The 14,416-nt window shown below is 46.6% G+C and overlaps 5 protein-coding genes across 5 annotated transcripts; all 5 read left to right on the forward strand.

The window, feature by feature from the left end:
* Positions 1 to 70: 70 nt before the first annotated feature.
* LY89DRAFT_749868 (putative GPI anchored protein) lies at positions 71 to 2,015 on the forward strand (the record flags this gene model as incomplete). Its single annotated transcript, XM_018221184.1, has 7 exons — positions 71 to 636; positions 690 to 825; positions 858 to 1,129; positions 1,174 to 1,248; positions 1,299 to 1,570; positions 1,634 to 1,806; positions 1,911 to 2,015. 7 exons carry the CDS (start codon positions 71 to 73, stop codon positions 2,013 to 2,015), a joined length of 1,599 nt encoding a protein of 532 aa, XP_018070211.1.
* An 860-nt stretch (positions 2,016 to 2,875) lies between these two features.
* Positions 2,876 to 4,179, forward strand: LY89DRAFT_618508 (putative endoglucanase-1 precursor). The gene is made up of 3 exons (XM_018210841.1): positions 2,876 to 3,356; positions 3,409 to 3,861; positions 3,918 to 4,179. Exons 1-3 carry the CDS (start codon positions 3,061 to 3,063, stop codon positions 3,982 to 3,984), a joined length of 816 nt encoding a protein of 271 aa, XP_018070212.1. The 5' UTR covers positions 2,876 to 3,060; the 3' UTR covers positions 3,985 to 4,179.
* Positions 4,180 to 6,245: 2,066 nt separating this feature from the next.
* Positions 6,246 to 7,068, forward strand: LY89DRAFT_647875 (uncharacterized protein; the record flags this gene model as incomplete). Its single annotated transcript, XM_018211978.1, has 2 exons — positions 6,246 to 6,732; positions 6,794 to 7,068. The coding sequence occupies exons 1-2, from the start codon at positions 6,333 to 6,335 to the stop codon at positions 7,066 to 7,068; spliced, it is 675 nt and encodes a 224-aa protein (XP_018070213.1). The 5' UTR covers positions 6,246 to 6,332.
* A 772-nt stretch (positions 7,069 to 7,840) lies between these two features.
* On the forward strand, positions 7,841 to 10,386 carry LY89DRAFT_685766 (alpha/beta-hydrolase). The gene is made up of 3 exons (XM_018215144.1): positions 7,841 to 9,189; positions 9,317 to 9,543; positions 9,649 to 10,386. Exons 1-3 carry the CDS (start codon positions 7,904 to 7,906, stop codon positions 10,116 to 10,118), a joined length of 1,983 nt encoding a protein of 660 aa, XP_018070214.1. The 5' UTR covers positions 7,841 to 7,903; the 3' UTR covers positions 10,119 to 10,386.
* Positions 10,387 to 12,322: 1,936 nt separating this feature from the next.
* On the forward strand, positions 12,323 to 14,152 carry LY89DRAFT_670399 (amino acid transporter; the record flags this gene model as incomplete). The annotated part of the gene is made up of 4 exons (XM_018213160.1): positions 12,323 to 12,718; positions 12,769 to 12,821; positions 12,871 to 13,577; positions 13,629 to 14,152. The coding sequence occupies 4 exons, from the start codon at positions 12,323 to 12,325 to the stop codon at positions 14,150 to 14,152; spliced, it is 1,680 nt and encodes a 559-aa protein (XP_018070215.1).
* Positions 14,153 to 14,416: the final 264 nt, after the last annotated feature.

Here is a 14,416-nt window from a genome sequence, read left to right on the forward strand (position 1 = left end):
TCTTGAAATATTCTTTATAACCACGGATCAATGATACACATACTCGCCTTCCAAGATTGTTTAAGAAGATATGTTCAATTTTCTCACTCCTCTTCTTCTTATTCTCTTCACTCTTGCGACCTTCAACGTAGCATATTACGCTCCGAATCAGCCACGCCCGAGATCCGTACCACCGAAATGTCGATTCTCCCCAACCTACACACAGCAAGACATCTTAAACGACCCAGCATCTTTCATATCCGACATACTGTACTGGGAAGGGCAATATCACCAAAATAATGTCAGCTATAATGCTCACAATGGCATGAGCTATGACGGAACTCTCCTCAACGAAACAACTGGTTTCCCAACTGCCAAACATCCATTTAGCGCAGCGAGCAAAGAGTTGCTTCAAATAATGCTCTATACTCACGCTCTAGCTGGATCACACAGCGCAGCTCAGTTCCTCTCTCCAGATGAGCCAAGGAAGGCAAGAAGTATCGCTTTTGAGATCATGTCGTTGAAGTTGCAAACTTATCTAAAGTTCAACGAAACATACCCTGGGTTTGGAGGTTTCTTACCTTGGTACACAGGGGATTCAATTGAGATCACACCCACGTATGATTGGGTCAATCGTGTGCCTGCGCTTGACAATGGGTAAGCTAGACATATCCACTCTGAAAATTTAGAGTTGCTCAAGATAGATTTAGAGGACTCATCTGGGCCGTATACAGCGCGGTACAAGTCCTGGAGATGAGTGCAATGCCAGAGTACAACGACTTGGTAAAAAAGTGGCAAAGTTGGCTTGATTATACTAAGACAACAGCTGCCAAGGTAGTATCTCACGTCTATCTCCAGCTAGAAGCTAAATCTCCTAGATATTCTATAAAGGCGACGGAATTGTTTGTGCTGTGACGGACCCTACGAATCAGACCTACCAGGTCAACGACCCACAGCAAAATTATACTTGTGAAGGAAACAATACTCTAAATGATCCATACGAAGGAGAATTCTTTACGTGGTGGTTATACTTCTTTGGAGGACTGTCAGATAAAGACAAAAATTTGCTTTGGGAAGTTAAGCGTCCTCAGCTTGTGAGTGTGGACTATGATATGGATGGATTTGGACCGGTTACTGTGCAAAAAGGCAAGTTCGAATTGGATGCGTTCGCGAGATGAGACACCGCTGACGCAGTCTAGGGTTCTTGTTCTCTAGCCACGAGCAATGGAAGGTAATGGAAATGCCTTATTACGATGTCGAGATCGTCAAGTGAGTATCTTCAGCTGGCAAAAACCTCGTGATGACTCACTGACTACTAGGCGTGTTTATCATAATGCTGAAAGAGCGCGAACTTGTAACTCGGTTGTCACGAAAGTGCCAGGAATGTTTGCATCCGTTAACAATTCAACTAATCCGACGACTGGTCAGATCATAGGCTATATTTCGAATGCTGGCATTCCATCGATCTCCAATCAAACAGTCCAGGAGCTCGATGTGATGACTCCGTACAGTGTCTTCCCGTTGATACTATTCAACAAGGCAATTGGCATGGCTTGGTGGAAGAATATGGTGGATGGGAAAAAGATGCAAAGTAAGACAATGGCTTTTACTGTGGTAACATACTTGAAAGGAAAATGCTGATTGCTCAACGAAGATCCATATGGCAGTAGTGAATCAACTCGAGTGGATGGCACTGCGACTTCTTCGTTCGTCTCATGGGATAGCAAACTCACAACAGTGAACGCTATACTTGGAGGAGTTGGACATATAGTCCGCGAGAAGATGCAGAGGGATGGATTGTATGACGACTTTGTCTACGTTCTGCAGGTGAGATTGACTCAAGAGTATCATCTTTGCAATTGCTATTCTGCTCAATTACCATGCTTCTCGGCAGCTATTCGCGGTTGATTGACTGACTTGCTATATTTTAGCGAGAATACGGTTCGGTGTTCAAGCAATTGAGGGGAGAGGATTACGCTTTGTGTTTGCCCTCGGAATCGATTCCGGACGAAGTCACCGCGCTTAAGTTCCCGTGATTCGGGTATTTTGCACCAAAACTCGCATAGTTTACTTAAAGAATTTTCCACATTTAAGCAAAAATACTAGGAATCCAAGGAAGGAGAACTTCTTATTGGATACTTATTAGTGTTTCTACTAATTTAAATTGAAGTGACGAGTAGACTCTCTCGAATTTTATAGCTCTAAAGAAAGAGGATAAGTAATAATATTTATTTTACACCAAAACTCGCTTAATTTTTACAACTCTTTATTTTAACTTCACATATCTCTATTAAATATTTAAGGAATTTCAATCTTTGAAAGAGGATTGACTAATAGTGTTCTAAATTATCATAGTGCTATCCATAAGAGATTTTTGAAAGAGGGTCGTGATGATGCATCACATTAAAGTGGGTGAGTTTTGGTGTAAAATAGCCGAATCACGGGAACTTTGTCCCTAGTACTGTAATTGGCCCTCAATTTCTGGACTTTTGCAGAGCTAGATAAGAATTCAAAGAGGGGATTGCATGCTCTGATAATATGCATCAGCGAAGATAAGTCGGAGGAACTTATTTAAGGCACATAACGAAAAAGGGGCTCGCTTAAAAATTGACGAAGTAATGAATGTGTTAACTCGAGATTCAATACAAGCTCCTCCGTGGATCAAATTCTAGAAAGGCGTTCGTCAATCTCCCCAATCCCTAAAGCGAGCGCATTTCAATGTCCAATAGCTTCACAATTTCGTGCTCCCATGACGTTCACTCAATTTACATGATCATTTGTGACCTCAGCTCGGCTAGATGCTTGAGCGGAATTATTTTTGCCGATCGTTTCGCCAAGTGTACGGAGAAATTTCCAGTGGACCCACTTACAATCTTGCAAAAATATACTTGAAACAATCCATCAGTGTGCTCTCCCAGGAATCCGGTCTATGATGCTGGTGGGAAGGTTCATTTAATTGTTGTGCAACCGTCTTTAAGAGGATACTATTCTACTTCAGCTCCTCAATTTATTCTTTCCCATCCATTGTCCCTCTTTCCGGTTGTCTTTGCTTCATTTCACGCTTTATTCTTCCTTTTCGGCATGCTCTCTTTATCACATCTCTCTGTCGTCTTGGCTCTGCTTCACTATTCGACGTGCACCCCCTTTCATTCGGTATTTTCTCGTGCGACTACGGCACTGGCTGCGTCGGAGCATTGTGGCGATGAGGACTATGTCATCCTTAGTGGCACTCCATGGATTGTTTACAACATGCTTTACAATGCAGACGTGACGGTCGGAACACAGTGTACAAACTTTGAGAGTGTCGAGAAGCCCGCAACTGGTAACCCCGAAGTGATTTGGAGCAGCGTTACTGATATTGAATATGTTGAGAGCACGTGAGTTAGCATGGATCTTACCTCCCATCTATTGAGTCTGATCTCCAGGCAGTGACAACGTCCCAAAAGGATACTCCTTCGTCGGTCTCACCCAAAATCTTGAAACCACAATCTCCGCAATCTCCTCCATTCCAGCCAGTTACAATTGGTCGCGAACGAATACTACCGCTTTCAAAGGCAACATTTGTTTCGATTTCATGACCAGCGACACGAAAGGAGACTCCACTTCGACTTCCGCTCAAGAACTTATGCTATGGCTCCAATATGAGGGTAGTCAACTACCGATCGGATGGGGAGACGTTGTGACCACCATTGATTCTTTGTTCGGCACAAGCTGGAAATTGTATGAAGCCAAGAATACAGATACTGGGATCACGGTCCACAGCATGCTTCCCGATGTCCAATTTGATGGGAGTTTTGAGGGAGATTTGAAAGAATGGCTAGAAGCTCTGGTAAATTTGGGGAGATTTACAAATGAGACGTATGTCAACGTTGGAAATGCCGGGTAAGTTCGACAATATCTCTTGAATTTCTACGCTGAACCTGACACCTGCTCGACAGAACCGAATTCTTCTACGGGGACAGCGTCATGAACGCCACATTGGGCTTGCAGATTGATTTGAGCTGAGTAGCCGTCTAAATGCGAGCCGAACGGACTCTTTGCAAATGTATGTAGTTCGAAGGACATATCCCACCGTGTAACTATAGTGGTGATTGTAAACCTTTTGATTCACTAGGCAAAAAGGACTTCACTTGCTAAGCAGGACCCCTGACGGAGTATGTAAATTTCTAAATGCAATTGATCGCCTTTAGATCATCGAGGAATTCAAGTTCTAGAATGTCATAGTGTTATTATTACCAGTCATGGAATCCCTCCATCACCAAAGTCTTCGTGTGCTTGGTTTCTCAAACATTGGAATCCCCAAACAGGACTTTGATAGTCATCACGTGCTGAGACTCGCAATGGCAGAAGGAACTCAAACGTTGTGAGCAGCCAATGCTCAGATCAGTATCAAACAGAAGATCCTTGGGTGCTCGACCCAGATCCCAGTATATTGCAAGGATCTTGATATTTTATGAACATAAAACACGATCAGACTTCAGGCCATCAAATTCACCTAATTCCAATGGGTGATTTATTTCCAGTCTCGAGCTCTCGATTGATGGTTTTCCGGTCATGGATATTATAATCTTTACAGTTACTGGATGTATTTTCACGAAATTTGGAAATTTTGAAAGGTAGTTTTCATGACAATAGGGGGCGGGGTAGCTAAGCGAGCACAATGCGGGAGCAATAACTTTCCAAACCTAGCGAGCGACCACTTCACTCACGCAGTACTGGTGGTCATCTAGGAGCAGCAGTGCGGAGGGACCGAAAGTCTTTCGGTGACCAAATAGATTATGCAGGTGGGGCCCGTAAGAATCCGTCTTCATCATCTCTGAAGTCCTCACAATTTTCTTTTTAATCGACATTCCTCCGGTTGTCCTCGGCAACATAGGAATGCACCACTTACAAAACATCGTTATATCTTCATGCGTCACCACTCGAGTTGCATCAAGTCATCACACTCTCAGATGCATCACAAAGCCTTGTTATTGTCGTGTTTGGGCGTCGCTCTCGCAAGTAACGAGCAATCCATCATCGGGAGCTGCGAGAGGATTTATGTGACGATCTGGGGACAAGAAGGAGCAAGTCCTCCAGGAATCTACGTGACAGGTTCGTAAGTAAACATCAGTATGTTATTTGTATTATCATCGGCTAACGACCAGGTTTAGAAACACTTACTCCTTACCAACGACCTATCAAGCTGTGAACGGATCTACAGCCACCCTTCCTGAAAATATTCCATCTACTTCATCCTCAGCTGTACCATTGGATTTGACTTTTACGGCTATCTTACCTACGGCGAGCCAGACAGCCTTCATAATTACTGAAGAGGATCAAACTACAACAACAGGTTCTTCGCCAAACCCAACGGGGTTGCTATACACTCATAATGGCTATTGCGCCACCAACGGAGCAACTTGCCTAGGCTGGGGTGCGGGAGAATGTTGCAGTGAGTATAACTCGTGCGGAAACACTGCGGACTACTGCGGCGAAGGCTGTCAGCCTGAATATGGTCTATGCGGACTACAGCCTTCACCATCTCCCACTCTCCAGATGATACCGAGTCCGAGTCCATCGGCTGCTTCCTGCACCGACTTCGCCACCTTCTACTCATCGACTGACTTCGGAGGCAGTTCTTATGATGCTTGCGGGACTTTTGGTGTCTGCTACAATGCACCTGCGTACTTTGTTTCGGAAGCTGCTTCCATGGCGTTCAATTTGGCGGGAAGTTGCACTTTGTTTAGTGAGCCGAGTTGCGCAGATGTGTCGCCGGTAGTGGACGTTGTTAGTGGTGACCCAGATTTATCAAATTTTGCGAATTATGAATTCTCGGACGACATGGTTAGCTATATCTGTTATTTGTCGGAATGTCCGCCAGGTAATCTGAAGAGGGGTTTAGCATGTTAAGGCTAGCGAGGAATGGAGAACGTGGAAAGTCTTCAAGTTGTGCTTGCATTCATGGAATACATATTTTCAACCACATGAAATTTGAATAGTATAACCTTTTGACTCAGAATACTTGCCAAAGATTGAGATTGACATGATCTAATGAAAGTGACTGTATTAGACGACTTCATAGCTGACAGATTTTAGCCACAATTCGCTGTGTATGAATACACTTATTCGTCACCAGAGCCAGGCATGGAACATGATACAACATTTTGGACATGGCACGTGCAGTAAAATGTTGGGGTCCGAAAGCTAGCTCAGTGTCGGTTGCAAGCTGTGCCTCTGCCGCGTCTCCGTTATCATGAATGTTGTCGTCATTGTATAAACATTAAGTCTCAATAAGACCCAAATTCTAAGATCTTACAAATTCAAATAAACAAGGCATATTTGACATACATATACAGAGTGCACTCTGTGGTATGGCTCTCCAACTATCCGAGGTCATTTCCGAGCACGAATTCACCTCCATTGCGCATGTCCTCTACGCTGCCTTCCACGAGCCGTTCAATCCTTTCTACGAGCTCCTGAACAACACACAAGGCACGTACGAGGAGCAAATTCAAGCAAAAGCAGCCCGGCATGCAGAGGCTTGGAAAGATGATCCGGCACGACATTGGTTGAAGATTACCGACTCATCGAACAACAACGAAGTTATCGCTGCAGCATCGTGGCTCATCTATGAAGAAGCTCCTGAATCTTCAAAAGCACCTATCGATGCCCAATGGCAGCCAGAAGGCTCTATCATTCGCGAATTCACATCAAGATGGCTTGGGGCGATTGTAGGTTCGCAGCAACATGCCCTCCAGAAACCTCATTTAGGTAATTTTACGTTTCAATGGGCAGCTTTCGCAACTTTGTAGCTTACGCTAAAGCTTTACAGTGATTGATCAGCTCGCCACTCATCCAAGTCATCGAAACTCCGGAGCTGCCAATATGCTTTTACAGTGGGGACTGGAACAAGCAGATAGGCTCGGACTCGAGATCATGGTCAACGCCGTGCCAGCTGGCCTGACCTACTATCAACATTTTGGATTTGTTGATAAAGGTGTGGTGGACCCTGACATGACTATTGAGGAGCCGAGCGACGAATGGAAGAGGTTGCAAAAGATTGATAAACATCTCTACTGGATGACGAGACCTCCCACTTGTAGTTAGTCGGGAATTCAAGATTTTTGGGAATGAAAATCACGAAGAGAACAAAAGTCTCAAGTTTCTACCCGGCTTCAGTGAGTTTGAATGTCGAATTTTCTCAGATCAGCATCAATCTTACCTGCAATCGAAGTTTTGCGTCACTAAAACAACCTGAGGTGTGTAACCCCCAGAGTCCAACACTAACACTAACACCAACAAGACCACCAACAACATCACTGGGATGCTGTATTAATATATTCAATAAATCAAATGTTGTAGAGTATTTTGATCCGGACCTCTCTTACTCGTCGGTTTATATACCTCACGCATGAAATTTTCAGACATTTACACGTACTAAGTGGAAACAAATTGCCTGAAATTGGTATCATGGAATATGTACCGTTGGTTTAACTTGTTAAATTGAGGCATTAATTGAGAGAGATTTTTTATTGGCAGTCAAATTGCGATTATGGCTTTTTCGATAGTCTACGGAGATGCATCTGGATAATAAGAAGTGTAGTCAAGCTGGATGTACTGACCTGCTTGATAAGCACGTGATACCACTACGCATCACGAGCTTTCAGTCAGCTCAATCCGAACTCTCTCGCTAGTCCCATCTCTCCCAAAACCTCCCAAAGTCCACTCTGTTACACCCTTCAAAGTCATAATGGTTTCTAAGGGCTTTGATAACTTCTTCCATTCTTGAGGATGTATTTGCTCACGTGCCTTGCTGACTAAATGTTCCCCGCTCTACTTCGTCATCCACGGGTACCTTGCAGGCACAGCTTCTTTATATCAGGCTTCACTGCCCAGGTGTACAAATTCAGCTTGACCACGAACAGAACCCAAGTCCGCCATGATGGACAAACTTGCGGACGAGCTCCGATCATCAGCGAACGAGAAACCACGACCACAATCCAGAAAAGTGGTCTGTCTCGCGGTCGTCTTGATTGCAGCACTTGGGTTCTATCATAGAGGATCATGGACTCCTGGCAATAGGAAGTTTGAGACCGCGTTAGACTCAAACGTGTCTCCGTACGGCCGTTTCCCTGTCCCTAATGATCCGTTCCGGTTCATACCGTGTACTTCTACAAGTCTACCCCCACCACTGGATGACCCTCACCCAGAGGCTTCATGGGCGAAACTCTTTGACCCGAAGCCCACACATTGGAATTGGGGCAAATCCAAATCGAACGAAACACATGAGAGTCTCACGGATCCCTACGCAGGCAGAGGCATATTCCTCTGTGGTTACGTTGACGTGCCATTGGATTACACCAACAAATCCGACAGTCGCATTGCAAGACTCGCCGTGACGAAGTTTCAGGTCTCTGGCCTGGCACCTACCGGATCATGCTCTTCTGCTGGCAAGAAGAGTGAGCGAACGATCGTTATCGAACCCGGTGGACCTGGAGGCAGCGGGACATCAATGGCATGGCGTGCGGCAGAGGATGTGACAGAGCGGCTCAGCGAAGGTGCATTTGACGTTCTAGGATGGGATCCTCGCGGTGTCAACACATCTTTGCCTGCTATCTCGTGTTTTCCCTATGATGCAGACCGTGATCGATGGGCATTGTTGCGAAGCCAAGCTCGCGAAGTCTCGCCATCTCCTAGAGCTCAGCTAGAGTTCGTGGATGCCTTCTACGAGTCTACTTTCCGTGCTTGCTGGCAGCGTCAGGGAGATCTGTCCCGCTTCGTCAGTACCGCTTTTGTGGCGCGGGATTTGGAGGAGATTAGAAAGGCCCTAGGTGAGGATGAGCTGACGGGATATCTGGTCAGCTATGGTACTGGAATCGGTCAGACTTATGCCAATATGTTCCCTGATAGTGTGGGACGCATGATTCTGGATGGCACTGAGTATGTACGGGATCATCGTCTAGTTGGAGGCTTTGGATGGACCGCGCTTGACAACGGAACCGATGCATGGCATGATGGCTTCCTCGGTGAATGCCTCAATGCTGGCCCTGAACACTGCGCCCTTGCGAAGCCGAGACAAGGAGAGAATGCGACTGTTGCGGAATTGGAAATTAGACTCCAGAGTTTACTCCAGTCACTCATTGAACGCCCCATTCCAGGTTATCGCGAGTCTAGCGGCCCTTCGCTCATCACGTATACCAGACTTGTAGATAGTCTTTATTCGGCCATGTAAGTGATGTCTGGTGCCTCCACGACTTTGTTGACTTTCTCGTCATACCTTTTATTCTTCCCTAAAGTAGCCACATGCTCTCACTCACGAATACCTTTGACGGAAAACTGCTTATCAAACTTTTAGGTACAATGCTCGAACTTGGCCAGCTCTTGCAAAGATGCTATACGATCTGGAAAACGGGAACTCGACTCTCGCGACAGAGTTCCTCGACGAATGGGAGTACGATCCTACATTGCCATGCACAAGCACTCGGAAGAAGCCATCAGGCTCAGACGAGTTAGGAATCATGGTCATCTGCTCCGATTCATATGATGCACATCAGCCTGATGGTCTAGATTGGTGGGACGACCGTGAGAATCCCCAGATCCTTCAAACCTTCTTCTCAAGATCCCAAAACACCCTATCTTTCCTTGTATTCCATTCTGAACACATTAGCTAACTCTCTCGGTACACAGTATGGGCAAACATGACATCCAAATCCTGGATAGCAGGCAACACCCGCTTCCACAGCGTCTTCCCCTGCCGCCACTTCTCCGACTACTGGCCCCGTCCCGCCGACGTCTACCGCGGCGACCTAAACAACACTTTAAAGAACCCCGTCCTCCTCATCGCCGAAACATACGACCCCGCCACTCCGCTACGAAACGGACGGCGATTGCTAAACGAGATGGGCAAGAACGCGAGGCTGATTGCACATCACGGATATGGGCATTCGTCGAGAGATTCATCGAATTGTACGGACTCGATTGCGAGGGGTTTTATTTTGCGTGGGGAGTTGCCGGAAGAGGCCGAGACGGCTTGTTTTGCGGATGAGAAGCCGTATTTGTATGGAGTGACTGGGAGGAGTGGATTGGCGAGCACGCCAGACTGGGACCCTGTTGTGGATTGGAGGGAACATGTGGCAGAGATGACTTTGTGGCGCTAGTGATGGGATCAAAGTTCATAATCCAAATCAACATATGTTTATATGTACAAATTTTGTACCAGCTATATCCGAGGCGCTGATATCTTCTTTCGAATACTCGTCTCTAGATTTTAGATGCGCTAGCTCGAACTTCAGCAAAGCAATTCCAAACTAGTTGGATGGGACTGGATAGACAACGGCATATGACCTAAGTTTTATTGCATAGTTCTTCAAAGCGAGAGCTATAGCTCTAAAAGCTTTCCAGAATATGATTACTATGAAAATTGCACTGACCCCGGTTCAAGTATTCACGTGACTTACGATGTGAAAGACTCTTGGAGTCGAAGGGTGCGAGACTACCGCTTTATGGATTCAATTCCAGTACTTCGATCCGTACGGCCGGTATCAAGAACGCCGAGATACGCTGGGGTCCAAGACCTCGGAGCGACAACACACGTTCCTGAGACCGTACTGAGCGCATCAAGTGTTTGGAAACATTGTCTCTCTGAGAGTCTGACAACAACGGCGAATATCTGACGACTATGAGACACAGTTTAATATCTCAAATTCAAGCTTAGCCGTGAATAACTGCTTTCTCCAGACATCAGGCCTCGAATCTACCTAGGTATCTGATAGGTACGACAGCACGTGACTCAAACCAACACCTCCTTCTCAATTAGGTAATTCTTTATTTTGCCATAATAATCGAAGCGCATGAGCTTAAACCAACTTCAAGACATCTTCCAAATATATATAAGGATAGAATCCGGTGCTTCTCACTATGAAAACCACCTGTTTGCCACGTGGGTGACGAATTGTCACTTTGACACATAAAAACGTCTTAGATTGATTCATAAGAGACAGCGTCCCGTCTGCAGAAGTCATATCCTCTTTCTCGTCTTCGAACACCTTTCCAACCACCTGGTTTTCACTATCGAGTGTATCAGCAACGTGTTCTTGATTCTTCACCCCAGAGTTGGGGGCGTTGCAGAAATGCAGCCACGAACTATTCAAGCAGAGGAATGCGGGAGGAAACTTCCTTCTTTTAATGAGACGGGATTGACACGGCAGGAAACAAATCACATCTCAACATTCTCTTTCTCCGAACAGTTTGTTCGATTGCTACTGCTCTGCGACAACGAACGGTCAATACCCAGCCTCCTCTCCGACCACCGGGTTCAAAGTGGAATCCTTCCAGGTCTCGACTCCCGCACTCAAAGCAAAGCATAACATCGGGCGCAGCCGCGGTTGCGATCCATGGTCTTGACCTGCATTCGCGTGCCGCCTCTTCTGGGATGCGCCTGCAGCGAGCGTGGGACATCTTCATCTATCGTTGCTTTTTACAGGATCCTTTCTCGTCAAACTCTCCTGATGCGGGCAAAATTCAAGTTGTCAGAACCACATAGTTTGATCCAATCTCCACTCGAAAATTTATTTTTCTCGTCTGCATGGCAAGTGCTTGCCGCGGCCCACTTCTACAGGGCTTTTGCTCCTTCCCAGTGCCGTGGATATTGCTGGGAAGTGCATGCTTGCATGGAAGGAGACATCTGTTTGGCTGTTTTGGATACATAATTAAGATGGAAGTTCTTACGAAGCGTTCTTATGCGATAGTTTCGCCATTTGCTGTGTGTCACTAATAGGGTAGCTCCCGTTATCAGCACCTGCTTCCTGTCGCATGGCCGCGAGCACCCCTGAAAGACTTTCGTTATCGCTCCCGTCGACCACTGACAAGCTCTGATTCAAGAAATTATTCTCCCCGAAAATTGCTTATCTCTGCATATTTGACTTCCAAACAGCTTTATCATCTATCGCTCGCTGCTGGGCGTCGATACCTGCTGTAAGCAGCACAGCTAAGACTCCCGTAAGACACTCCTCATGCCGTCTGTCAGATTTATGATGCCATGCTCCATTGAGACCGAAGCACCCCGGTCGAGATCCAGCTTATCGGCAGGCCTGCATTCCTAGCTTTGCTCTGCATATGCCACAGCTTTGGTGGGACAGCATATGAACGACCTGTCTCTCCGTTGAAAGAAGAAACTTTGATTCCCCCGGCCCTCGACCCAGACCTGATTGAGCTCATTTGAACAACAAGACTCCCACCACATCACGGGAGATTCCCTTCTCGACTTGACTTGCCACGTTACACATCGCAATCCAATTCAGGAAACCTGGATTGTGTTCAGCCAAGCTTTGGAAGTCCTGGAAACCGAGGTTGATTTTTCGAGATGGAGCACAACGAGAGCTATCCAGCTGGAGCTTCGACGAGTCCGAGCAATGATGGCTCGATCACACACGATGAGAAGGTGAAGAAGGCGCAAAGGGTGTTAGGGATGGAAGAGGGGAGCACGGCAATCATATCGGCCGACGATCAATTGCTCGCCACCCTAGGATACAGAGCAGAATTGAAGAGAGAATTCTCCTACCTGACGGTATTCGGACAAAGTTTCGGTGCAATGGGTATCGCGCCTGCGATTGCTGAATCAATCATCTTTTCGCTCGGCAGCGCAGGTGCGCCAGGAATGGTGTGGACTTATTTTACGGGCTGTATCTTGTTGATACCCGTTGCGCTGAGTTTGGGAGAGCTTGGGAGCAGTATGCCTACATCCGGAGGATTGTATTATGTGCGTCCAATTTCCCTACAAAATATACATTTGTACTGATTGTATTGCAGTGGGTAGCACGTCTAACACCAGCTCGCCAACGAGCATTCATGTGCTGGCTTGCGTTCGTTTCCTCCTTCACTCACCTATGATCAATACTGACAAAGTCCCAGCGGATACATGAACGTTTTGGGCTACATCTCCATCTACGCCTCCACCATCTACGCCGCAACACTAATTCTAGGCGCAATATGCAGCATCGGCTCGGACAGCGCCTTCGTTGCAACCAAATACCAGAACTACGGCATGTTTGCAGCGACCACTTTCTTGACTTTTGGCATGACATGTGTCTCCTCCGCAACGATGAGCAAGCTCAACTTCTCCTACATCATCGTACAATTCTGCATGCTCCTCGCCCTCATCATCGCTCTCGCAGCCGGAACTCCTTCCGAGTTCAAGAACTCTGCTTCTTTCGTATTCAGCGATTTCGAGAATACGGGTTTCTGGACGAATAACGGATGGGCTTTCATGCTTTCGTTCCTGACTCCCGTCTGGGTCGTTTCTGGTTTCGAATCCTCGGCCACCATTGCGGAAGAAGCGTCAAATGCCGCCAGAGCAGTTCCATTCGCTATGGTTTCTTCGCTGCTCACGGCTTTGGTTACGGGATGGGGAGTCATTATAACGATTGCATTCTGTATGGGAACAGATGTCGTAGGCATAGTGACTACGCCTCTCGGTCAACCGTTGGCTCAGATCGCATTCAACAGTCTCGGGAAGAAGGGAAGTATTGCGTTACTGGTATTCTTGTGGGGATCCAGCGTTTGTAACTGCAGTATCTTGATGGTGGCTGCTAGTCGAGAGACTTTCGCTTTTGCCAGAGGTTCGTCCTTTCGTCTCCTCATTTTTTCTTCTAGCTAACGCAAACCACCAGATCACGGCCTCCCATTCTCATCCTTCCTCCGCGTCCTCTCCGCAAACAAAACTCCCGCCCGAGCAGTTGGGTTCGTCGCCCTAATGACCCTCGCCGAAGGTCTCTTGATGCTCGTAAACACCATCGCCATCAACAGCATCTTCAACCTCGCCATCATGGGACTCTACTTCGCCTACTGCATGCCCCTCATCTCGCGCCTGCTCTTCCGCCACTTCACCCCGGGCGTGTTCTACATGGGCGACACACTATCGCTCATCTCAGCCGTCTACTCCGTCGCGTGGATGACGTTCATTTTCATCATCCTACTGTTCCCGTCGTACCAGGATCCCACTGCCCAGGAAATGAACTACGCGGTCGTGGTGCTGGGTTTTGTGCTGGTGTTTTGTGTGGTGTATTATTGGTTTCCGAAATATGGCGGGAAGACGTTCTTTAAGGGTCCGGTTAGGACTATTGACGATATTTTGGAGGAGAGTCCGGAGGTGCAGAGGGAGGTTGAGAGGCAGATCCAGGAGGAGAAATCGTGAGGGAGTGGGTGTAATGATTATGGATACGCGGTGACGAGATGAAACACATGTGTCTAAGATAAGAAGGGATGAGAGTTTGTTTCTGTTATGATACCGATGTCCGTAGATGATGGGACGGACGGCTGTTATGCCTTTGAGAGTAATATACCACTTTTGCTACGTTTTTCTTTGCATTCGTATACTATTTCTTTGTAATAAGTGGTTTGCCAAGTGGCAGAAAGAGTTTCAATTAGAAAAAGCCTAGAGATTTCTCAAGCTATGTTA

Source organism: Mollisia scopiformis (genome assembly GCF_001500285.1).
Source record: "Mollisia scopiformis unplaced genomic scaffold LY89scaffold_14, whole genome shotgun sequence".
NCBI classification, from domain to species: domain Eukaryota; kingdom Fungi; phylum Ascomycota; class Leotiomycetes; order Helotiales; family Mollisiaceae; genus Mollisia; species Mollisia scopiformis.